Source organism: Dipodomys spectabilis, unplaced genomic scaffold (genome assembly GCF_019054845.1).
Source record: "Dipodomys spectabilis isolate Male_0828 unplaced genomic scaffold, ASM1905484v1 ptg000526l, whole genome shotgun sequence".
Classification (NCBI taxonomy): Eukaryota; Metazoa; Chordata; class Mammalia; order Rodentia; family Heteromyidae; genus Dipodomys; species Dipodomys spectabilis.
The window spans coordinates 250,783-274,806 of NW_024871203.1; the positions used below are offsets into that span (position 1 = coordinate 250,783).

Here is a 24,024-nt window from a genome sequence, read left to right on the forward strand (position 1 = left end):
TAACCTTCAAATGAACACTTACAAGTTACACAACTTATTCATATATAATAGGGAAAAAGACAAGTTTTAGTTTCCCCCGCCCACATAGGTTTTTATATAAACAATAAAACTGTAACTTTTGAAACATTTTGAAAAAGAAGTGGTTAAGAATAACATAAAGATTATAATCTGAAGTAAAATAAATCTTCAAATGAGTGCACAAACCTTGAAAAAAAAAAGAACTGAGACATAGTATTAAAACAATGTTATCCAAAGGAAAAAATGAAAGGGGACATACATTTTGTTCCCTCTAATTCTGTTCTTCGAACAGGTGAAAACTCACAGACCTAACTAAATGTGGGAGGATGCGTGGGACCTAGCATGGGAAGGAACCCTGGCCTGCCCATCAGTGCTATTTTCAGCTTCAGCTCTCTCTTTTCTTTCTTCCTCTTCTCTCAAAGCTTGCTCATACAGGCTAGGGAAAGAACTAGGTTCACTATCAGTGATCTTGGCCAAGACCTCCAAAACTTTCATCTTGGTAGTTTCAACATAGGCTCTGAAACCCCAAATATACTCATAGCGGGGAGGATTACTGCCAGGTACCCGGTAGTATTCCAGGTACCCATCCCGCACCAAATCTTTGGTGATGAGCTTTCGAGGCTCCCCAAAAATTAAATGCTTCCTCCCAGCATATATCCCCAGGGAATTAAGGAATTCCCAGATTTCTTCCTCACTGGCACTATTGCCCCTCATAAAGATCACACCAAGGAGTATCATCACCAGGCCTGTTTTGGGAAATTTGCATCTGCCACTCAGACTGCTGTCACTGGAGAGGCGTAACTTATTGATCAGGGTATAGGTTTCACTATTGGGATTTATTTCTCTCACCTCAATGCCAAAAATCAACTCCAAGTGCTCAGATGCTTTCTTAAAGATCTCAGGTAAGTTCTGTTTCAACTTGCCTTTCATGACCTTTTGCATCTCTGCCTGTGTAAACCGCTCATTCTTTTTAAACTTCTCTAGCATGTACTGCATCAATCTATTTGTTTTCCAATCAAAAGAGTCTCTACATAGGATCTGAGTGGGGCAGACTTCCTGAGACGTCATGGGACTTTCCTCATCTGCACCTTTATCAATACCCTCTGCACCCACATTAAAACCACTGCAGCAAGCCCCTGCATCAAAAGATTCATAGGATATTTCTCCCTGAGACTCCTGGGGATTACAGACAGAAGGGGAGCTTAAGGGAGCACCCTCACCAACAGTAGGAAGGGAGGGTGGGGACTCTGCCTCCTCTGCAATGTACTGTGCATTCTCAAGAATCTGTCTCTCAATACGAGCCAGTTGACGCTTGGCACGAGAGCGATGCTTACTCTTCTGTCCTCGTGGCATGATGACTCCAGTGAGCTCCTGAGGAGACCTGGAAAAAAAAACCTAGAGTGGAGAAATGACAGCTTGTGACTACCATCATCAGTGGGAGGGTAATTTGGCTTTACCTTGGCCCCTTCTTCAGTTTTCTGCAATCACACTGCTTTAGGAACCCACCAGACTCTTCTGTTCTGTCCCTGTGTCCTGAGAATCCTGTGGAGGAAGTTAAGAGAATCTTAGGTCACTGCACGACACTGGGCTTACTTGATGGCCTATAGTGACTAGCAGTGGGGCTTTGCTGTTCTGGATTCAGAACACTGTTGATTTATATTTATCTATTTTTTGGCAAGAAGTATATCTAGCCCCCTTCTCTCTGTTTCTCTGAAAATAACATTACGTCCAACTCCCAGTAAAGAAGCACATTGATACAACAACATCTTTCAGGGATACTCTGGATTCCTAGACAAGAGGAAAAATATTTAAGGACCCTCATTGCTACCTGCCTACAGTATAGTTCCCATAATGAGTAGAGTCATCATCTTGAATTTTTGCATGATTTGAGAATTTTGCAAGGTTTACCAGTTTCCATTTTCTTAGAGGAAATCCCCTAATGCTCTAATTCTGCAGAAAGCCGAGTAAAGAAGCACACATATTCTTCGATCTGCCTGGATCAGTTGGAGAACAGTCATAGTTCGAATTCCTTATGTCCCCCTCAAACTACTTTTGAGTCAGTTATCACGGTTGGTCTCTCTCTCTCTCTCTCTCTTCTGTTTTTGTTGGTCATGGGGCTTGAACTCTGGACCTGGGCGCTGTCTCTGAGCTCTTTAGCTCAAGGCGAGCACTCTACCACTTCAGCCGAGCGCCACTTCTGGTTTTCTGGTGGTTAATTTCAGATAAGAGTCTCACGGACTTTCCTGCCTAGGCTGGCTTTGAACCTCAATCCCCAAATAACAGCTTCCTGAGTAGCTAGATTACAGGTGTGCACCACCACTGGCGACCAGCCAATTGGTCTCTTTTTAACTCCATGGTGTATGATATTTACTCATCTGATGACCCTATTCTATAAGCCACAAACCAAGACCTTTATTTCTTGAGCCTTCTAGGGGAAGCAAATGGCCTTTAGTCCTAAATAAACTATCCCCGGACTTTTCAGACTTAATATAAGGAGGAGGAGCCCAAGATGGCCGTACTTTCAAGGAATCGGCACCGTGCAATTTTCATAGATTACACAGGATTCATTCAGCTTTAACTCAGATTACTCACAAAGGCCCCTGAAAACACTTGAGAAGTCTCTCACTTGACTTGAAGTCACAATGCAACAGCAAGGCACCACACCTTAATATCTGGTGAAGCAGCAGTCACGATCTTTCACATCCGACCTTCCATCGCCTGTCTCTTCCCACACCAGTCCTCTACTTCCGGCCCCCCACTTCCGGTCCTCCTACTTCCTCTGCTCTTTTTGTTCCCCCGCTTTCTGTCTCCCCTCTTTTGGTCTACCCCTCCCGGTATTCCCCTTCCGGTGTTGTCCTCCAGGTTTTCCCCACCCAGTCTTCCCCTTCCTTGGAGAATTTCATGATAGGAATAGAACCTCACACATGGGACTGTTCCAGGAGAGTTCCGAGAAAAGTAGCAAAAATTATTTTTCTGGCTTTGCTTCTAGTGAGGACAGCTCTCTCTCCTGGATGTGAACAAAGAATTTGTTTTTCTGGAGAACAGTGAATCTAAAGTAAAGATGGATCCCTAGCATAGCTGTCATGCAGTCCTTCCAAAGGTTTGCGCCTAAGATCCTAGGTGTTTGGAGAAATGTGTGAAGAAGGTGCTTCAAAACGAACCCAGGCAGGAAAGTCTGTGAGACTCCAAAAAGCCAGAGGTGGAGATGTGGCTCAAATGGTAGAGAGGAATAAAGCTCAGGGAAAGCACCCAAGCCCTGAGTTCAAGCCGCAGAATGGATACATACATATACGGATGAGCGCACACGCAAAAATGTTCCACTAGAGATGTATTTGGTTTCTCCTCTTTTGTGAATGGCACCCTCAAGTCTGTTGTCTTGACTTTTTTTTTGGTGCCAATACTGGGGCTTAAAATAAGGCTTGAACATTGTCCCTGAGCCCACTAGTCTGACAACTTTGGTTTTCAGTTCTGAGGGTTGGGGTTTGTTTGTTTTGGGGGTTTTTTCTTTGCATTTTTTATTATTATTGTGAAGGTGATATGCAGAAGGGTTACAGTTACACAAATCAGATAAAGAATACATTTCTTTTTGAACCATGTCACCCTTTCCCTGGCTCTCTCCCAGTTTTTTTCCCTTCAGGCCCCACCCATAAGTTTTATAATTAATTGTCAACATAGTGTTTAGTGAGTACCACTGCTACATTTGTACACCCTTTGTCCCTCCATTTCTGTGCTGGCCTTACCCTCCCCAAGACAGATAATGGAACAAACAAGACAAAGGGAAAAGAATTTAAAAAGTAGCAAATAAAAAAAAACTCCTGATAGTTCATTTCAATTAATATTATTGTATGTGATCAGATGCACATAGGTATTGAATCTCTCTGTTACACTTAGTTCCTAAGATTATCCTCCTTTAGTCTTACTCTGTGTGAATACCTAGAGACCTGTATAATATATCTTAGTGTATTTTTCTTTATTTTACCCTCCAGTGACATTACTGAGTTTTGAAGTTGGGATCACTCACTTTTTATGCAAATATTCTACTAACATCACTTCACGGTGCCTTTTGCAATTACTTTTCAAATAAGGCCTCTTGTGTTTATTTTTCCATTTTGTTATTTTACCAACTCATTTAGTGATCCTGCTACCCCTGTTTGCAGAGTAGTTAGGGTCACAATTATGAATCACTATGCCTTGCTCTTCCTTGATATAATTAGTGTTTATCTTTAATTTTTCCACAGTTGATTTCTGTCATGATATAGTGTGTAAATCTCAAAAGAATGAAAATGTGATGTTTTCACAGTATTTTTTCTCTGTGGTAAATACTATGCAATTCTATTTGAGGCTTTTTTCTTTCAATTGTGTTCTTAAGGTGTAATAGTTGTCTCTGTGAGGAACTTGTGCATTTATTAGGTATATTTTGAATACTGTTGCTTTTCTGAAAACTATATTTTTCATTACATGTTCCAATTACTGATTTTGACTAGGCCTGATTCTTCTGTAGAGTTTTTCACACCAAGTTTCTTACACATTTAAATCTTTTCTGTACAAGTTTACTTTTTTCTAAACAAGAACATTTTCGTTATTATTAGTATATACTATTTGTACAAAGCAATGGGTTTCATTGTAACTCCCTGCTCACAATACTGGGAATTGAACTGAGTTTCCCATATGCATATAAAGTATTTTTACCATATTCACCCACCTTCTATATTTGTCAATCCTGTACTTTTTTATTTTTTGTTCCATTCCTAAGACTTGAAATCAGGGCCTGGGTGCTGTCCCTGAGTTTCTTTTGCTCAAGGGTAATGGTCTACCACTTGAGCCACAGCTCCACTTCCAGCTTGTGTTCATAGTTTATGGAAGATAAGCCTCGTGACTTACCACACTGGCTTCCAACTGTGATCCTTAGATCTCAGCCTTCTAAGTAGCTAGGATTACATATATGGGCCACTACTGCCCAGCTCAATCTTTTACTTTTAATATGCTTATAGATTCATATTTAAAGTGGTTTTGTTGTAAGCTAATACACTTGCATTGAAATATGTTTTGAGTAAGTAAGTAAATTTAGATAACCTTATTAGTGTGGGCCTCGGTATTGGAGTAGTGTTTCTACAACATGCAGAAGAGAGACTAGAATTCTTATTCTTCCCCCTTTTTCCAAGCCCATTTGTTCACTGTTTTTTATCCCTCTCCTATCATTATCCCCAATGTAAGTGAGTTCAGAGTTAAATAAACAAACCAGGAAGGTAACCTGCTTAGGAACTGAATCTGCTGGCATCTTGATTTGGGACTTCCCAGCTTCCAGAACTATGAGAATTAAGAATGTTAGATCTACATTTGTCTTTATCCTCTATCACTGGCAATTCCACCTTCAGTCTCCAGCAATTTTTAAGACAAAAACAGACCTTTAGGATTTTATTGCTCAGCTATGAGACACCTTCATGGGACAAGGTAATTATTCAACATCTCCACAACCTGACTAGCTCACCACCCAGGTTACATAAAAATTCCATTGCAATCCTGACTCACAATTACGCAAATCCCAAAAGCCTCTTACTGTTCATTTCCACTTAATGGTTTTCATACAAAACACCCTCTTATAGATGATAGTTGAACATTTTCCCCCTTTTGGGGGGGGCAGGTATTGATCCTGGGGCTTGAACTTGGGGCCTGGGTGCTATCCCCTCTGAATTTTTGTGTACAATGCTAGGAGGCACAGCTCCACTTTTGTTTTTTTTTTTTTTTGGTAGTTTATTAGAGATAAGAGTCTCACTGACTTTATTGCCTGGGCTGGCTTTGAACCATGATCCTCAAATCTCAGCCTACTTAGCAACTAGGATTTCAAACATGAGCCACCACTGCCAGGCGAACACTTTCCTTTCAAAATTACATCTCTTTGGCTCAAAATGTCTATAAACAGGGCCCAGGTTGTTACCTTAACATCCAGGTACTCTACATGCTCTTACAAAGAGAATATTCTCAATAAATATTTGACAAATAAGCATTTAGAAACAATTAACTATGCACAATTCTCTTTTTATTTTTAATTCATTCCAAGAAAAACTTTGAAACATTAAATTTTACCAAACAACAGTGCGAGCAACACAAAAATACAAAAATTAAACATGTTTAACTTTTTCCCTCAACTGCATTCCACATTCTTATATTTTCAACAAAATCCCTATGATGATTGTTATATTTCTTATTTGGACAATCTTTCAGGTTCAGATTCAACCAGGGAAGAAAGAACTTCGGAAGGAGAGAGACCAGTAACTGCAGATGCTTGAGCAGTGGTGCTAGGCTGGCGTACTTCTATGCTCACGGTTTCATCTTTCTCACTTTTCACAACCTCTTCATAGAGGGTGGCAAAAAACGTAGGGGCAGTTTCATTGATCTTAGACAAGAAGTGCAAGACTTCCTCCTTGCTGGTTTCAGCATGAGCTTGGGGACCCCACTGGAACTCACAGCATGGAGGATCACTGTTGGGCACCTGCCGGGACTCCAGGTACTTCAACCTCACCAAATCTTGGGTGATGAGCTTCTTGGGCTCTCCGAATACATAGTGCTTCTTCCCATGATACACACGCATCAACTTCAGGAATTTCCAGATATCTTCCTCAGTGGCAGAGTTTCCCTTCAATAATATCATAGCCAGCACATTCATCACAAGACCAGTCTTGGGGAAGCCTTTGCCAGCACGAACTCTCCCATTGTTTGGGAGTCTCAGCTTGCTGATAAGGTTGTATGTGTCAGAGTTCACTTCTCTTACTTCAACTGCAAAGACAGCAGAGAGGTGATCAGAGGCTCTCTTGAAGATCTCATCAAAGTCCTTTGTATAGTTTTGGCTAATGATATTTAACATATCTTCCTTAGTAGTAAACTGCTTCATATTGTACTTGTGGAGTAGTAGCTGTTCTACCATTAGAACCTCTTTGGATACATGATCTAGATGTGTAAACTTATTAGAGTAATCTTCATCAGAAAGGCTTGTACCTTCTTCACCTACAGATGTAGAGTCTGTAAGAGACCTAGTGTCAAACACATCCAAACAAGTGGTACCAACAGATTCAGTATCAGAAACATCTTCATCAGTAGAGGCAATAGATGGAACACCAGAACAACCTTCATCAGAAGGAGCCATAACTGGTGGTGTAGAAGCATACAACTCGGTAGAGGCAGCAGATGTTGAAGCAGAAACAGCCATATCAGTAGGGGCAATAGATTTTGCTGCAGAAATACCCACATCAGTAGGTGCAGTAGATGATGGTGTAGAACCAACAGCACGTCTACGTCTACCTCTACGAACTGTGGTAGATGGTGCTTCAAGCCCCTGGGGAATGTTACATGACTCAGCAGCACTTGTGGAGGGTGAAGTGGGCTCTGCTGCTGCCACTGCTGTTTGCTGAGCACCCTTAGAACCCTGAGCATTGCCTCGGTTCTGGCGGCGTTTCTCACGAGCATGGAGCTTACTCTTCTGACCGCGAGGCATGATGACCTTTGTTAGGGACAACAGGAAGTGCTACAAGCAGAATAATTGGATTTGCAGGCACCTGTAGAATAAAAAAAATACTGGAAGCATGTTCCACAGGTAGATAGTGAATTAGCTTTAACCAAAAACTCCTCTAGAACTTCCCATAAGCTCATTGCTCTGGTAATTCACATAGCCACTGTTCTAATCAGACAGGCTGCCTTAAGCCATATCATATCATTCCTGCATGGAGTGGGATGGGGTGTTAATAAATAGGTATTGGTAGGAAAAGACCTCTATTTTGAGACTTCAGGATCCTCCAACATCATATTCAGAATCATCACATCAAGTATGAGCAAGTTCTGGCTTTTTCTCTTATGCTGCTCTGAAGTTGACCTCTTCAACAAAACTGTAACATGTCTGCCAGGCACCAGTGGCTCATGCTTGTAATCCTAGAAGCTCAGAAGGCTGAGATCTAAGAAACATAATTTGAAGTCAGCCTGAGCATGAAAGTCCATGACCTTTATCTCTAATAAAATAACAAAATAAAACAAAACAAAACAACACAAAACTGCTGGAAGTGGAACTGTGGTTCAAGTGATAGAGTACTAGCATTCAACAAAAAAGCTAAATGACAGCACCAATGCCCTAAATTCTAGCCCTAGGATGGGCACAAAAAATATCTAACACGTCCAAGATCATACCAGAGGAAGTGAAGAAACTTGCCAGCCTAACGGCTTGTCATCCCTGTTAAAGAAACCTCTTGGAGTTATGTGGAGCCCTCTTCATTTTCAGTTACTTGGGTATGTCAGATGCTTTCTGGGAACTTACCTCAACTCTAGTTGGTACCCGCTTCACCTTGTCAATGTATGTCTGTCCCGTCTGTCAGTTTTTGTATCTGTTGGATTAAATGTAAATAAGTGATTAGATATAAATGTTAGCCTCAGGATGACAGTCCTGTCCTGGAAGTTCCAGGATTGAGTAGATGGATGGGCTCTTGATTATCTATTCAATGGTGAAAGGTCCCCTTAAATGTTCTCTTAACTTCTAAATACTTCACTTAGCATTCTTTCTTTCTCCTAACCATCTCTTGATACTCCTTCACAGAATATAATGGCCACCTTAGCATCTAATAACTGTACAAGGCTTTGAGTAAGGAACTAATTATTTACTACCTTCTTAAAGCTGGTGTAAAATAATGGTCCTCACTTTAGTACTGATCAAAGGCTATAATGCTTTAGACTATCTTCTTTACTTTTCCCACCCTTCCCCTAATGGTGCAGGAGAAAAGGCTTACAAGCTGCTTTATGTGAAGCTTCCCTATGCTGATCTGAAGATCCTTCACTGTGACTGAGGCCCTGAGTTTACTGAGACCATTCTTGTATACGTTAGCCCAACAGACTGCTTGGGATCTCCCAGAACTGATAGCAGGGGCTGGCTGTGGGCTGCCTCACTCTTCTGAAAACCCATTCCCTCAGAACCTAAACAAGGTGGTTCTGCCCTTGAATCCCTGTGAACATGGTACTCCTCTTTTCTCTCCCCCTCTCTCTTTTTCCCTTTGGAGATACAGGGTATTCACTCAAGACCAACTGAGCCAGCCTCCAGTCTTAGTTACTATTTCTATTTCTGACTTTAACCTCCACCCCGTTTCCTCCGAACTGTCCTTTAGGCCAAAGTCCTCCGTTCTCCATACCATCAAGTTGGGGAAAAAAAAAAAAAACAAAAAGCTAACATAGACCTACCTCTATGGCGTGGAATAATGAGCGCCACCAAGAGTCTCCATGCAAAAAAAAAAAAACAACAACAAAACCAACATTTTTTTTTGCCTTTATTATATTAATTTTCTTGAATATTGCTGACTGCGTCTAAACGGAGCCATGTTCCTTTTTTACCTCATGTTCCCGAAACATTAGAAGCGGAATTGGGCAAGGACCCTAATGGGATCGTCTCCTTATGGCCTTTACGCCCTATGAACAAGGACACAGTTTTGGGGGAGAGGAAGTGATCCTCTATTTAGGTAAGAAGTTTCTCTCTGTATCTTTTAAGTTCCATACCTTCACTTCTCATAAAAATTGAGCTTTCTCTCAGTCTAACCGGCAACCGCAGTCGGAGCTCCTCACCTTCCTGAAATGGCTTCTCCGCAGGCAGGAAGTGAGGCACCACCAAAGAAAGGGTCCTAGGGAGAGACTGACGCACATGAGCAGCAACTCTATCGCCCCCTCTGTTCTGGTGGATGTGACTGGCCATCTCAGAACATTAAGACTTGATTGGTCCTGGAGTTTAGATTCTTCCCTCTACCCCTCCCTCTGCCACTCCCCCTTAAAGTGAGATCCTAGCATTTCTAGGTTCCTCCTTCTGAAGTTACCCTAGCCCCCCAGGTATGGCCCAAGATAGAGCCGCTTGACAAGAAAGTATAAGGTCCACAAAACCACAAAAAGGAGAGCGTACAGAGAAAGGATAGGGGAGAGAGTGATGTATTTAAAAAAAAAAAAAAAAAGGCCAGGCACTAGGAGAGCACACAGAGAAGGGAGAGGGAAGAGAGCGATATATTAAAAAAGAAAATAAAATCCAAACGACAGTAGCTAATACCTGTAGTACTAGCTATGGAGGAGCCTGAGATCTAAGGATCATGGCTCGAAGGCAATCCGGGCAGGAAAGTCTAATTAATTACAATAAAATCTGAAGCAAAACTGTGAATCAAATGGAAGAGGACCATCCTTGAGGGGGGAAAAAATAAAACAACCACCCCACTGGAAATCGTCTGTCAGTCATCCGTGTATAATAGCAACTTATGGGAAATCTATGACTGGACCCTTGTAGGACTGCATATTCTGAGCATTAAACCAGGTTCTCATCTGGTTTATGGATCATTACTGAAAAATTTGCTGTTAAATGCTACATGCATGCAAACTCGAGTTGTGTTTTTTACATGCCACAAAGAAACCATGTACGTATGTCTCTTGAGTAGTGTGATATGGGCAAGCTAAAGAACAGAGTACACAGGGAGAGGGGCTTGTAACAGGTGGTGGCCGTAAGATATCTTTACACACAAACTCAGTTCTTTACTGAAAGAATCCTTCAGGACCCTCCCAGGCAACCATGCAGAAGTCAATCAGGCACAGGGAAACATTGTAAGGTTTATTAGAGGGGCTATATCTCCCCGGGAGAGGAAGCACATGGTGTCTACCCCAATCTAAGTCGTGGGTGGGTCTGGAGGAAGTGAGGGCGGAAGTGAGGTAAAACGAGTGCGCCGTGAGTCTGGCTGGAGAGAGGAAGTGGCCAGCTGTAAGGCAGGAACTCCTGGACAGGGAGGAGTTCAGGTCTGGATGGAGCTGAGGACCAGAGGTGGGCATAATACCATTTACTTCCTTTTGTTCTAGGGAATATACTAATTATGGAAAATGGGTCGAGATAAATGATTGCATGACACCTCATTCTCTTAAAGTTAACTAACGACCTGTAGCTATTACTATTCTTACCAAATATTATTTTCTTCATTATGATTTTTCAACTCCCTCATTAATTCTGACAATCGTATTGCTCTGGCTCTGGATTCATATCCAATACTTTGAGCATATGATCTTTTCAATAAAATTGACTCAGATATAATTTTGCAATAGTGACATATAAAGTGAGTTGAGGTAAACAAGGTCAGGTTCTCCATGAGAGTAGGAATAGCCTGGGCTCTTATATTAATTCGGACAAAAAGTCTTTTTAGACCTCTGATCTTCTGGTCATTTATTGCCTTACACATAAGTGAGTATTGCTGATTCTTTTTTTTAAAATCTTTTTAAAATTTTATTTTTACTTCAAAATTATACTTCAGTAGTCGTACAAATGTGTTGCCATTTACCAAAGCTGTATATGAATACAGTGCTTACTGATTATTAGTCATTTGAGTTTGTTAAACCTTTTTATGCTTATAATACTTGCGTTCTTGAAAAATTCAGAGGCTGAAATTTCAAACTCCTTTGCAGTGATTTTGAAAATGGAGTCTTGAGCAGATAATTCATTTAAATGAAATCATTAGGATGTGATCTTAGGATTGAATTGATGCTTTTCTAAGAAAGGACCAGAATGTTTGAGCACTCTTTCCTCTCCCTCCACAACGTGATCAAGCACAAAGACTATGTCTACAAGAAAATCATCACCAGAAATGAAATTTGCCTCTAACTCGCTAATAAACTTTTCAGCCACCAGAACACTGGGAAATTAACATTTGTTTTCGAAGCCACCTCATCTATGGTATTGATATGGACACCTGATCTTAGTCAAACCAATTTTGTGAACCACTGGAATATAAATAGTGGGTAGACAACCCCTGTCATGGTGACTGGCCACAAGATTTAATGAGCAATGGTTTATATCAACATAATGACACCTTCCCCTATGGACATTTAGTTCTCAAATCCAGAATAGGTTAGAAATTAGGGAGATATGGCACTGAATTTATCAAATAAATTAGATTTTCCCTATTCATCTATTGCAAAGGTTCTTTTTCCACCTGGATGCAGTTTAGAACTCCTAGAATTTTCTCAAGGGTTGACTCTTTGGTGCATTCCATCTACCTTTACCTCTAAACTACCTCTATTTACATTTATTATTTCCCTTCAAAATCTAGCATTCCTTAGAATTTCAAGATTAAACTCAATTATAATTTCCTTTGCAAGCAATAGGATTTTCAGGTAAACACTGGAAAACACAATGGCTTCTGTGCATCTCATCTGTGCATAACACATTGTTGCTAGTGCATTGAGACAATGGGAAAGATGTCAGCCATTCTTTCCTATCATGGGCTGGTTGTATACTCTCACATGTTAAAAGTTTTACAATTTGTAACTCAGAATATGACTATTTTTGGAAACAAGAGCTTTCAAAAGGTGATGAGTTTAAAATGAAGCTACCTGGGTAGGACCTAATACAGTCTGACAGGGTTGTCACCTAAAGATGTATACATACACTTATAATGTACTATGTGATTTTTTTGTTTCTTTGTATGTTCTTTCCCCATGGTACAACCCCATTTGTCACTGTATTTGATTCCAGTGTCCTGCATCTTGTATATACATTTTTTCTAATTTGGGGAGGGGAAGGGAAATAACAAAATGCTGAAATAAAGATACAGGCTGACCCCTTGTAACACTGAGATGTACAAGACAGTATGTTGAAAATGAACTTTACAACTTTGCAGGGGGGAGGGGGGAGGGAGGAGGGAGGAGTTGGGGAAGTGGGGAGGAAAAGGATGGTAGGGGAAAAATAAAGGAGGGGGTAAGAATGCTCAATAGGAAATGAACTCATTATCTTGCTCATATAACTGTAACCCCTCTGTACAGTATCTTTACAATAATATATATATATATATATATATATATATTAAGAACGAAAAAAGATGTATACATACACAGAGGCTTCCTTGTGAAGTGGCAGCAAGAATCCAGCATCTTGCAAAAAAACAAGCCTCTGGAAAAGCTAAGGAAGCAGAACCTTAATCTTAGTATTCCACCTGCCAGAACTATGAATAAACAAATAACCAAGCTAGGTGCTAGTGGCTCACATCTATAATCCTATTTACTCAGGAGATTGAGTTATGGGGGACCTTGGTACAAAGGTAACCTGGGCAGAAAAGTCCATGAAATTCCATCTCCAAAATTCTCAGTAAAAAGCCAGGGTGGAAGTGTGTGTCAAGTGGTGAAAGCTAAGCCAAAGACACAGGGGAGCATATGGCCCTGAGTTCAAACCCTAGTACTGCCAAAAATATTAAAATGGAAAGGTATGTCTCCCATTGAAGCCTCTTAGACTATGGTATTTTTATGATAGCCCAAACAAGCTGATACATTGTCCTAAACAGAAATTTATTCTTGGTTATATATGTTCCCAGAACAATTCTGGTTTTTTTTTTTTTTAACTTTCTTCTTGTTCTTCCCTATTCTTCTCTTCTCTTTCCTTTTTCTAAGTGAGGGGAGAGGCTGGTCCAGGCCCTAGAGCTCAGGGCCCTATGTGCTTTTTCTGAGCTTTTACTCAACGCTAGCATTTTACCACTTAAGCCACAACTCTACTTCCTGCATTTAGGTGGCTAATTGGAGATAAAAGTCTCATAGGCTTTCCTCCCTGTACTGGCTTTGAACAGCAATCCTTAAGTCTCACTCTTGTAAGTAGCTAGAATTACAGACATGAGCCACAAGGACCCAGCCCCAGCCAGATTTTGAAGATCATTATCAAGATGCACTCTATTCATAAACTGACATATTGAATTAGAACCCCTTCATACAAATTAAAGATAATAAAATTATAATACTAACAATAGTATATATAAAAAAGCATGCTTTGCCAGGTGCCACTGCTAAAACTTATACTCTAAGGCTGAGATCTGAGGATGAGGGTTCAGAGCCAGACTGTCAGGAAAGGTATGATGCTCTTATCTCCAATTCATCACTTCAACCTGGAAGTGGAACTGTGGCTTAAGTTATAAAGCACTAGCCTTAAGAAAGATAGCTTAGAGATAGCCCCCAGGCCCTAAATTCAAGACCCAGGACCAGCACATGCAAACAAAAAACATGCTACATGGCCTAAAAGTCCATTTGTAGATGAGGAATCTCTGCAGTATACTTGTTTTGGTTTTTTTATAGTTTTATTTTATTGTAAAGATGATAGACAGAGTCATTACAGTTACATAAGTACGGTTATGAGTATAGTTTTTGAAGTGTTAATCCCTCCCTGGTTTTCTCCCATTTTCCCTCCCCCTTGACTCCCCTTCCCCCAAGTTGTATAGTTCATTTCCCCAAAATAGTGTCTAGTGAGTATCATTGTCACATTGTCTCACCATTTCTGTGATTTCCCTTCCCTTCCCCAAATCAGATAAACATATACAAGACAAAAAGTACCAAAATCAGAAACAGTGACTACAGGTAGTAACCCAGAGGAGAAAAAATAAGTGAGACAAAAGCAATAACTGTAAACAGTACACTAAAAAAGAAGAAAAGAAAAACAAACAACCACCAAAAAAACCTCTTGTTTCTATGTCAGAGTTCGTTTCAATTTAGTATTTTATATGGTCTTGTATACATAGCTATTGGGACATTGTGATCCTCTGCTAGGACTATCCTAAGCGTATACAAATTATTACAATTGAGGGAAACCATGGATCCTCACAAATGGGGCAATGCCACTCTTTTTGATGGAAGCATAGAATTTCATTGTGTATATATATCACATTTTTTCAATTCATTCACTTACTGAGGGGCATCTTGGTTGATTCTATAGCTTAGCTATGGTAAATAATGCTGCAATGATCATAGTTGTGCTAGGAGCTTTCATGGGGCCTTGTTTGTGTTTGTTTGGGTAAATGCCCAGGAGTAGAAAAGTTCTATATTTAGTCTTTTGAGGTATCTCAGACTGGTTTCCAGAGTGGTTGAACCAATTTACAATCTCACCAACAGTGTAGTAGACTTCCATTTTGTCCATATCCCCACCAGCATCTACTATTATTTGTTTTCTTGATAATGGCCATTCTAACTGGGGTGAGGTGGAATCTCGATATGGTTTTGACTTACCTTTCTTTTATGACCAGAGATGCTGACCATTTTCTTCATGTGTCTGTTAGCTATTTTTATTTCCTCTCCAGAGAAGCCTCTTTTTAATTCTTTAGCCCACTTATTAATGGGGTGGTTGTTTGAGGATTTTTATTGGGGGGGTTAATTTTTTGAGTTCTAAGTATACTTTAGATATGAAGCCCTTGTCTGTTGTGTATCTAGTGAAGATCTCCCAATCTGTGGGCTTTCTATTGATCTTCTGCAGTATATTTGTGTGGATAACTAAGCAGGCGATACTAGATATTTTAAAGATAAAATCAATATTACCAATAATTATTTATATGTACTCCTATTTCCACAGTTGGAATGGAAAAATTATTACAAGCTATTGAGGGCGACAAGCCTTCAAGGGCCATAGGAAATAAGGAGAATCTTCTGGGTGGAAGGCTTGTTCATCAAGGGAAAGCAAGTTCTATTGCCCTGGAGAGGATGTAATTTGCTTGCTTGAATAATTCAGAATGTTGGAAGAGATTGAAACCTGATACTTGGGAATATGGCAGATCTTAGCCTGGTCCATTTGATACAGATGGTTCTGAGAGAAGTAGATCTGGAAATACAGTCTAGCAGGGAACTTACAGGAAGAACATTTGAGTTTCTCCAAATGTCATGACACTTCATAATTTTGTATCTTAAGTTTTGTCATACCAATACACTGCAGTTTTCCATTTAAGTTTCTTCTCTTCAATAATGACCTCTATCATCAGAGGATCTGGCCCCTTCCTTGTTCCACAGCCTTTATAGCCAACCATGATGTTTATTTATATAATTATATCACATTGCTGGAATTGCAGTTTTCAGAATTTCAAACTAACTTGATTTTGGTGCTTTAGGCATTTTCCCCTCTGCAACCTGTTATGTCATAGCACATGTATTAACCTATTCTTCATATGGTTGTACCAGGCAGCCAGTTTCTAATCATTTGTGTGTGTGTGTGTGTGTGTGTGTGTGTGCGTGTGTGTGTGTATGTGTGTTTCTGTGCGTGTATTGGTCCTGAGTGTTGTCCCTGAACGTTTTGTTTGTTGGTTTGGCTAAAGGCTGTAGCACTTGAGCCACATTCTACTTTTTGGTGTTTATTTGGAAAGTCCATAAGAGTCTTATGAGCTTTTTGCTCAGGTTAGCTTTTTAACTGGAATCCTCAGATATCAGTCTCCCAAGTAGCTAAGATTATAAGCCTGAACCCCTAGTACCCATCTTGAGTTTCAACATATTTAAAGGTATTTCTTCGTTGCTTTGTATGTCCCACCCCCACGGTATAACCCCTGTTTTCACTGTATTTGATGTTGGTATAATTTGTGGAGGAGACGGGAAAAAACAAATTGTTTAAATAGGGATAGAGTTGGACCCATTCCAACCATGAAATGTACAAGATATCATGTCGAAAAACGAACATTACAACTTTGGCACCGGGGCGGGGCGGGGGTGGGGGGTGGGGGGGGGGGGAAGATGGGAAGGGATGGGAAGGGGAAACAAAGGATGAGGCAACAATGCTTGATAAGAAATGCACTCATTACCTTGCCCATGTAGTTGTAACCCCTCTGTACGGTATTTTCACAATAAAAAAATTTAAAAAATCTATGGAACTTTTCATCAGAAGTTTTAAATCATAGATAAGTATTCCCCTATCTAAATACTCTTTCACATTTGTTTGTGGAGGGGACATGGTTAATTAAACAAGACTTTAAACATTCACAAAATGAGACCAAAGGAGGATATTCTTAGAAGAAGATCACAAAGGCTTAGTAGTTATGGTCATATGATCATATAAAATGATAATTATCAAAATGAACTGGAGTTCATTTTGGAAAAAAGAGGTTTGGGGGGGCGGTTTTGGTCAGTCGTGGGGCTTGAACTCTGGGCCTGGGCACTGTCCCTGAGCACTTCAGCTCAAGGAGAGCCCTCTACCACTTAAGCGACAGTACTACTTGTGGGTTTCTTGTGGCTGATTGGAGATAAAAGTCTCTTGGACTTTCCTGCCTGGGCAGGCTTTGAATCTTGATCTTCAGGTCTCAGCCTTCTGAGTAGCTAGAATTACAAGCATAAGCCACCTGCTCCCTGTTCACAGTTCTTGTTTCCCTTCTATTTTTTGTCCTTTTGTCACTGCTTTTGATTTTTGTACCCCTTGTCTTGTACGTAAATTCATTTGATTTGGGGAGGGGAAGGAGAAGCACAGAAATGGTGGGACAAAATGAATTAATTTGGTAGTGATACTCACTAGACACCATGTTGGAAATGGGACTATGTTGGAAATGGAACTGTACAACTTGGTGGGAGAGTATGAAGGAGGGAAAAAACTGGGGGAAAAAACAAGGGAGGAGGTGGTGACACTGTTCAAAAAGAAATGTACCTAACTTACGTGACTGTAACCCCTCTGTACAGCAACTTCACAATAATTTTTTTAAAAAAATCTATGGGAAGAATTTGGAAATGTATCTATCATCCCCAGAATTTGATCCTTACAAAGATGAGGTTCTTATATGATGTCTGGGAGAATGCGGCTCAATTAGCAAGTCTTCAAATTGTAAAGATATAATAATTAGTGATATAATCTTTAAATTACAAAGATTTACTTTTCTCCTTTTTCATAATCAAAGCTATACAAAGTACACATATTTTCACAATACTTTAGAATTAACAGAAAGAAATGATCAAAACTAAGACCTAAGAGTTTTTAAGTTTATTTGTATTATTGCATGATCCTAACTATTATTGTGAGATGTTAGGCATTTTCAAGAATACCTTTTTAATGATGCTACATGTTATCATCTAGAGAAAACACTTAAGACAATAGGAGTTGCAGAGAGGCTGCTGGACATGGTCAAGTAACAAAGTTGTCCATAGCATTACTCTTCGTCCTGGGTTTTCTTATTTGCTTCGGCTCTCTCTTCTATGTCTTTTAAAGCTTCTTCATAATGAGTTGAAAATTTTCTAGGATCATTTTTACTAACCTTGGCTAAAAATTCTAGCACTTCCATTTTGTTAGTTTCCCTATAAGCCTTTGGTCCCCACAAAAATTCATAGCACGGAGGATCACTGTCAGGTATTTGTCGGTACTCCAGGTACTGTAAGGTCACCAAATCTTCGCTAACAAGCTTGTGGGGCTCCCCAAACACATAGTGTCTCTTTCCTGGGCGTACATGCATTTGTTTTAAAAATTTCCAAAGATCTTCCTCAGTCACATGGTTACCCATCATGAAAATTACACCTAGTATTGTCATCACAAAGCCAGTCTTGGGTAAACCGTTACCTGCATGGATCCTTCCATTATTGGGGAGTTTTAGCTTGCTCACTAGTTCATACTGGATATTGTCTGTATCTACTTCTTGCACAGTTACCCCAAAGAAAATCTCGATATTTTCAGAAGTTCTCTGTAGGATCTCAGCAAATTCTTCTTCATCCATAGCATCAACAAATCTTATCAGGTCTTCCTTGAAAATAGGCAGTTGCCTTTCAAACCTGTAGAGAATATAATGTTCCATTAAATCTACCTTGTCATCAAAAAAATCATTAGAGTTTTCAGTGCAGGCTGTGGCTGTTGAGGTACTTGGACCCTCATTGTCTTGTTGGGTCTTTTTACGCTTATTAGATCGGCTGCTAAGGAACTCTACAACACTAATGCTGGGGCTTGGAATAGTATAAGGCTCTTGGGGGATGTTACTTGGCTCAGGAACAGATGAATTCTGGAGATCTTCCTCTGGAGCCACAAAGCAAGGGCAGGGAGGTTCTTCTTCTGTTGCTTCTCTTGCCTGTGCTACACTGTGGTCAGAGGAGGTTTGCAGGTTCTCTTGATGTTCTTCCTCAATGCGAAGGTTATTCTCCTCTAGAGACATGACAGCTGTATTGAGGGACAGATGGTTAACGGAGCCACTCAGAAAGATAGATGTTGATACAGCGAGTGAACCTTCAGCGTGGAGTGTTTGTCATGGCTATCTTCGCAGTATTACAGGAGGGATCTCCAGAAGGTTCTGTGGAGTTTCTGATGTCTTGACTACCACATCCTTTCTGAGAGCTAGGGAAGAAGTTACAGTAAGCCTGAGCCTGCTATCTCTGAGCAGCCTGCAAACCCCGCCTTGTGCATGCCCTGGTGACAGTCATGTCCTCTGTTGCACTGAAGTTGACATCACAGACCTCCCTGGGGCCCATGAGAAGGGGAAAAAGGAGGATCTTTCTTGTCACCCCTAGATGTACTTGGTGTTGAATGTTAGCAGCAGATGTTTCATCTAGGCATTTTGAGAGGATCATCAGACCTTACACAGACAATACAGTGGCACATAGGTCTTTGATCTTCATCCCTATCATTTGAACATGGTTATACATTCAGACTATCTCATTCCAAGCCTCAGCTTGAGAAACCTTCCCATATTCTTCAAAGACTGAAACCAGAGAAGGGCCTGAGTATTTGCCATCCCTTCAGTTTGTGGTAAACATTCCCCTTTATGCTTGCTTCTATGTCTAGTATGAATTAAATCCTCTGTCTGTTTTTTTGTCCTGATATTTTTGCTCTCATAGTCATTACCAAATGATCCTTTAACACTACCAGGGGTCAAAGACGGTCCTCTGCTCTGACTCTGCCTATCCTCCGTCTTACATGGCTGAGAGGATCAAATAGCCTGATATGCCCACATTATTTGATGTGTATTTCCATTAGTTTTCTGAGTACTTACAGGTCTGAATTATCCCAGAAATCACCCTGCTTACCTGACCCAGACACTACTTTGCAAGTCTCTCACTCCTTGATAACATCATAAAAGGAATTATGTCACATGTTGTTACTAGTAACCAGGTATCCAAGGGCTGTCATCAAGGGCAACTTCTTAGCTCTAAGGTTTTAATGCTACAAACCCTTCGCTCAGGATTCCCCTTGAGTCCAACCTAGACTAGGACTTTCTTGTTAATACTTCCTCCAGAGCTAGGGGCACAATTGTGTGGCACCCTATCCAGGTTTTTTTTTTGTTTGTTTGTTTGGTTGTGAGGCTTGAACTCTGGGCCTGGGCGCTGTCCCTCAGCTCTTCAGCTGAAGGCGAGTGCTCTACCATTTGAGCCACAGTGCCACTTCCAGCTTTTCCTGTTTATGTGGTGCTGAGGAATCAAACCCAGAGCCTCATGCATGCAAGGCAAGCACTCTACCACTGAGCCACCTTCCCAGCCCCCTCAGGTAATTTTTTTGACATGTGGTATTACTAATGTTTGTATGGGACTGGCCTCTAAACAGAATGTTCTTCATTTCTTCCTCCTGAGAAGCTGAGGAGTTGGGATTATAGATAAGCCAGCATACAAGGCCCTTTCTTTATGTTATCATTAATATTGCTTTTTTTTTTACTTATTTATTTTTCCCTGTGGTTGATTTTAGTTGTGACATACAGAGTTCTTAGTTTAAGTGTCACCTTTATGGCCATGTAAAAAATAGGAAGTTTCTAAAATGTGTCAATTACGGATACTTAAATCTATATGCAACTCTGTTTGAGATGAGGTATTATGGTCATTTCCAGAAGGAACTTTTGCAATTGGATTTTTTCCCCATAGGTATATTTTGGATCTTTTTGCTTCATTAAAGTTATATTTTCATTAGTTACTGATTTTGTTTGTACAGGCTCCTTTCCTTATTTTCATTTACTGGTCTTACAGAATAAGTATATAATTTTATGCAAGAATTACACCCTTGTAAGCATTTTTCATATGTTTGGGTTTCATTATGATATTTTCATACTTGCATGTAACATGATTATATTCACCCCTTTTATTTTCTTGTCTTGCTCTCTCCTATACTACCTTCCACATCCATAGTAGTGTTTCTTTTAGACTCAGATTCCTTTTTCCTTTCTAAATTCCACATGAGAGTAAGCTTGTGGTATTTGTCCAAGTCTCTATTGTTTCACTTAATTTATGATCTCTCCTCACATCTACTTTTTTGTAAATGATACAATTTCATATTTCTTTATGGCTGAGTAAACTCTATTAAATATACTTGTCTTCACTAATTCATCTACTGGTAATAACCTGGACTGATTCCCTAAATTGGCTAATGTGAATGATCCATGGTAAATAAGGGAATGTCAATGTCTCTATTAAAAGATCCTTTTTCTTTCTTATGTAAATTTTCATTGTTTATATTAGTTATACAAATGTGGTCATGTTTATATTTCTAAATGTGAATGCATATTATAGTTCTAATTCAGCCTTTTTGTTTGTCTTTCACTTTTCCTTCTCTTCTTTTTAAAAATTATAAATTTAAAATGAGATATTCTGTAAATCATCTTCATTTCTACAGCAAAAATTTAGGGGAGCTAATTCTAATAGTTTATAAAAATCAGACAAAATGAGTAATTCTCATTTTAGACCTGTGGGTCATTGAGAAAAATACATTTGAAACACATAGCATTAAAATGTTATATAACCTAACAATCTAATTGAACTCCTCAAAACGGGATGTGAGTTATATCACAATGATATCAGAAAATAGGATAAAGTTTTCCAAAAATTAAAAAAAATGTTTTATACTGTTTGCTGGTGGCTTATATCGGCATTCTTATCTATTCAAATAGCTGATATCAAGAGATCATGATTCAAACCCAGCCCAGACAACAAGTATCCATTTAAGGATCCAAAAGCTGAAGTGAAAATGTGGCTCAAGTGGTAATATGCTAGTTTTCGAGCACAAAAACTAAGGGAAAGGGCCCAGGCCTTGAGTTCTAACCCCTGGACCAGCACAGAAAAAATTAACAGGTTTCATTATTCTATTTTAATAGATGTATACTAAGTATTTTGCCATATTCAGCCCCCTACACATGCCCTTTCCATTCTCAAACATTATTCTCCCTGCTTCCCATCTGATCTTTTCCCCTATCAGTCCCATCAAGTTTTATAGTTTCATTTTCATTGTATACATTGAGTCTTTTGACTGTATTTGCCATCTATTCCCCTTTCCATTCATCTAACTTAATCCCCAAGAGCATTATTAGCTTCCATCCTCCACACCCTGCTCCCAGTCAAGACCTATTGTAGCTTCCTGATACTTACTTTGTTAAACTATCAATTTTTCATCACGAGATGTCATGCCTGTATATACTACAACTTTCATCAGGTTTTTGTGTGTGTTCGAGGGTCCTGGGGCTTGAGCTCAGGGCCTGAATGTTGTCCCTTGAGCTTTTGTGTTCACGACTATTGCTTTATTACTTTGAGCCATAGTTCCATTTCCAGCTTTTGGGTGGTTAATTGGTGATGTGGCTCAAGGACTTTCCTGCCCAGGCTGGCTTTTGAACAGCAATCCTCAGATCTCAAACTCCTTAGTAGCTGGGATTACAGGCCACTGGTACCCAGCTGTGTTAATTTGTTTTGTTTTTTCAAAAAATATTTCTAAGTGCATAGAAATGAGTTGAGACATTCTATATGTACATAATCAGAATGAAAACTATCTAATAAGTGTTAGAGGATGAACAGACCCAGATGAACAGTTCTGGCTTTTCCTCTAACACACTAATGATCCTGGTCAGTAAGTCTTACCTTTCTAAGCTCCTATGCTTTAACATAAAGCAAGATGCTATTATACATTTATAAAGGCTATACAAGGATCAAAGAATCCATTTTTCTTTCTTTAAAAAAAAGAAAAGTTGTAAAGTTCGTTTTTCAACATAACGACTTGTACATCTCATTGTTGCAATGGGTCCACCTGTATCCCTAGTTAAACGGTTTGTTTTTTCCCCTCCCCGCCACAAATTATACCAACATCAAATACAGTGAAAGCAGGAGTTATACGTGGGGGAGGAACATACAAAGCAACAAAGAAATCATCTTATAAATATGTTAGAACAATTGCATGAAAGGAAAAAAAACAAAAAAAATATTTGAATACTTATCTTGAACTTTGGTGCGGTGTGGGGGGAGGATGGGGGGGAGGATGGGAAGGGATGGGAAGGGGAAACAAAGAGGAGGCAACAATGCTTGATAAGAAATGTACTCGTTGTCTTGCTCATGTAATTGTAACTCCTCTGTATGGTATTCTCACAATAAAAAAGAAAGAAAGAAAAAAGAAGGATCAAAATTAGAATAAATGATTTTAGTCAGTTTTATTGATTACATATGCACATGACCCTGTATGTGTTTACATAAATGTTTTTGTTTTCAGATCCATATATGAGATAAAAATGCACTTTGTCTTTCTTAACCTGGTTTACTCCACTTTATATGATTTGTCCCCAAATCTATTAATTTCTCTGCAGATGACATGATTTCATTCTTCCCAATGGACGAATAAAATTCTATTGTGTATATATACCATATTCTCTTGATCCATTCATCCATATGGAACATTTGGACATTTTTTATAACTTGTAGTGAATATTGAGTATTTAGGTTCCATTATTAAGTTGTTATCTTTCAGATAAATGCCTATGAGTGGAATCACTGCATCATAGAGCAGCTCTATTTTTAATGTTTTGAGAACCCTCCATGACTCCCATGGCAGTTTCACTAAGCTACATTTATAATGTGATACTGACCCTGTTTCCCAGGATGCACCTACTTTTCATTCATTTATAGGTATATTGGATATGTTAGGAATTTATTTAAGATAGTTTGTCTTTATATGTATAAGATATCCTGACTAATATTTTATTAGTGCATACTCATCTGTTCTTATACTAGGAATGATCACCTATTAAAATGGTTACCATTTTCTTTTTATATTTTTCAAGAGTTATATGAGGTAGCACATTTTTTTGTCTGCAAATATGATGTAATGGGCCTCCATTCTTGGGTGGATGTCCATAGTATATTTACATGGTGTTTTGTATTTGGACTAGACCTTCATTTTCTACTATACATTTGAACATTGTTGTTTCTTTGCTAAAAGTTCTCCATATTGTTTTGGATTTTATATTTAAAGATGTGATATAAAATTTTCTTACTGTAAAACTTCTCAGATATTTGCAGTAGTACAGAAAAATTAAATAATAA

The 24,024-nt window shown here is 39.4% G+C and overlaps 4 protein-coding genes across 4 annotated transcripts in view; 1 reads left to right on the top strand and 3 right to left on the bottom strand.

The window, feature by feature from the left end:
* Positions 1-330: 330 nt before the first annotated feature.
* On the bottom strand, positions 331-1,371 carry LOC122099629 (melanoma-associated antigen B4-like). The gene has a single exon (XM_042670186.1). The coding sequence runs from the start codon at positions 1,369-1,371 to the stop codon at positions 331-333; it is 1,041 nt and encodes a 346-aa protein (XP_042526120.1).
* Positions 1,372-6,220: 4,849 nt separating this feature from the next.
* LOC122099630 (melanoma-associated antigen B5-like) lies at positions 6,221-7,507 on the bottom strand. The gene has a single exon (XM_042670187.1). It carries the CDS (start codon positions 7,505-7,507, stop codon positions 6,221-6,223), a length of 1,287 nt encoding a protein of 428 aa, XP_042526121.1.
* A 10,408-nt stretch (positions 7,508-17,915) lies between these two features.
* LOC122099631 (melanoma-associated antigen B5-like) lies at positions 17,916-18,902 on the bottom strand. The gene has a single exon (XM_042670188.1). The coding sequence runs from the start codon at positions 18,900-18,902 to the stop codon at positions 17,916-17,918; it is 987 nt and encodes a 328-aa protein (XP_042526122.1).
* LOC122099633 (ubiquitin-conjugating enzyme E2 variant 1-like) overlaps positions 18,901-24,024 on the top strand; it is a 50,002-nt gene continuing 44,878 nt past the window's right edge. Inside the window, exon 1 of the mRNA XM_042670189.1 lies at positions 18,901-19,098. Coding sequence (XP_042526123.1) covers positions 18,901-19,098 — 198 coding nt within the window. The remainder of the gene's footprint in view (positions 19,099-24,024) is intronic.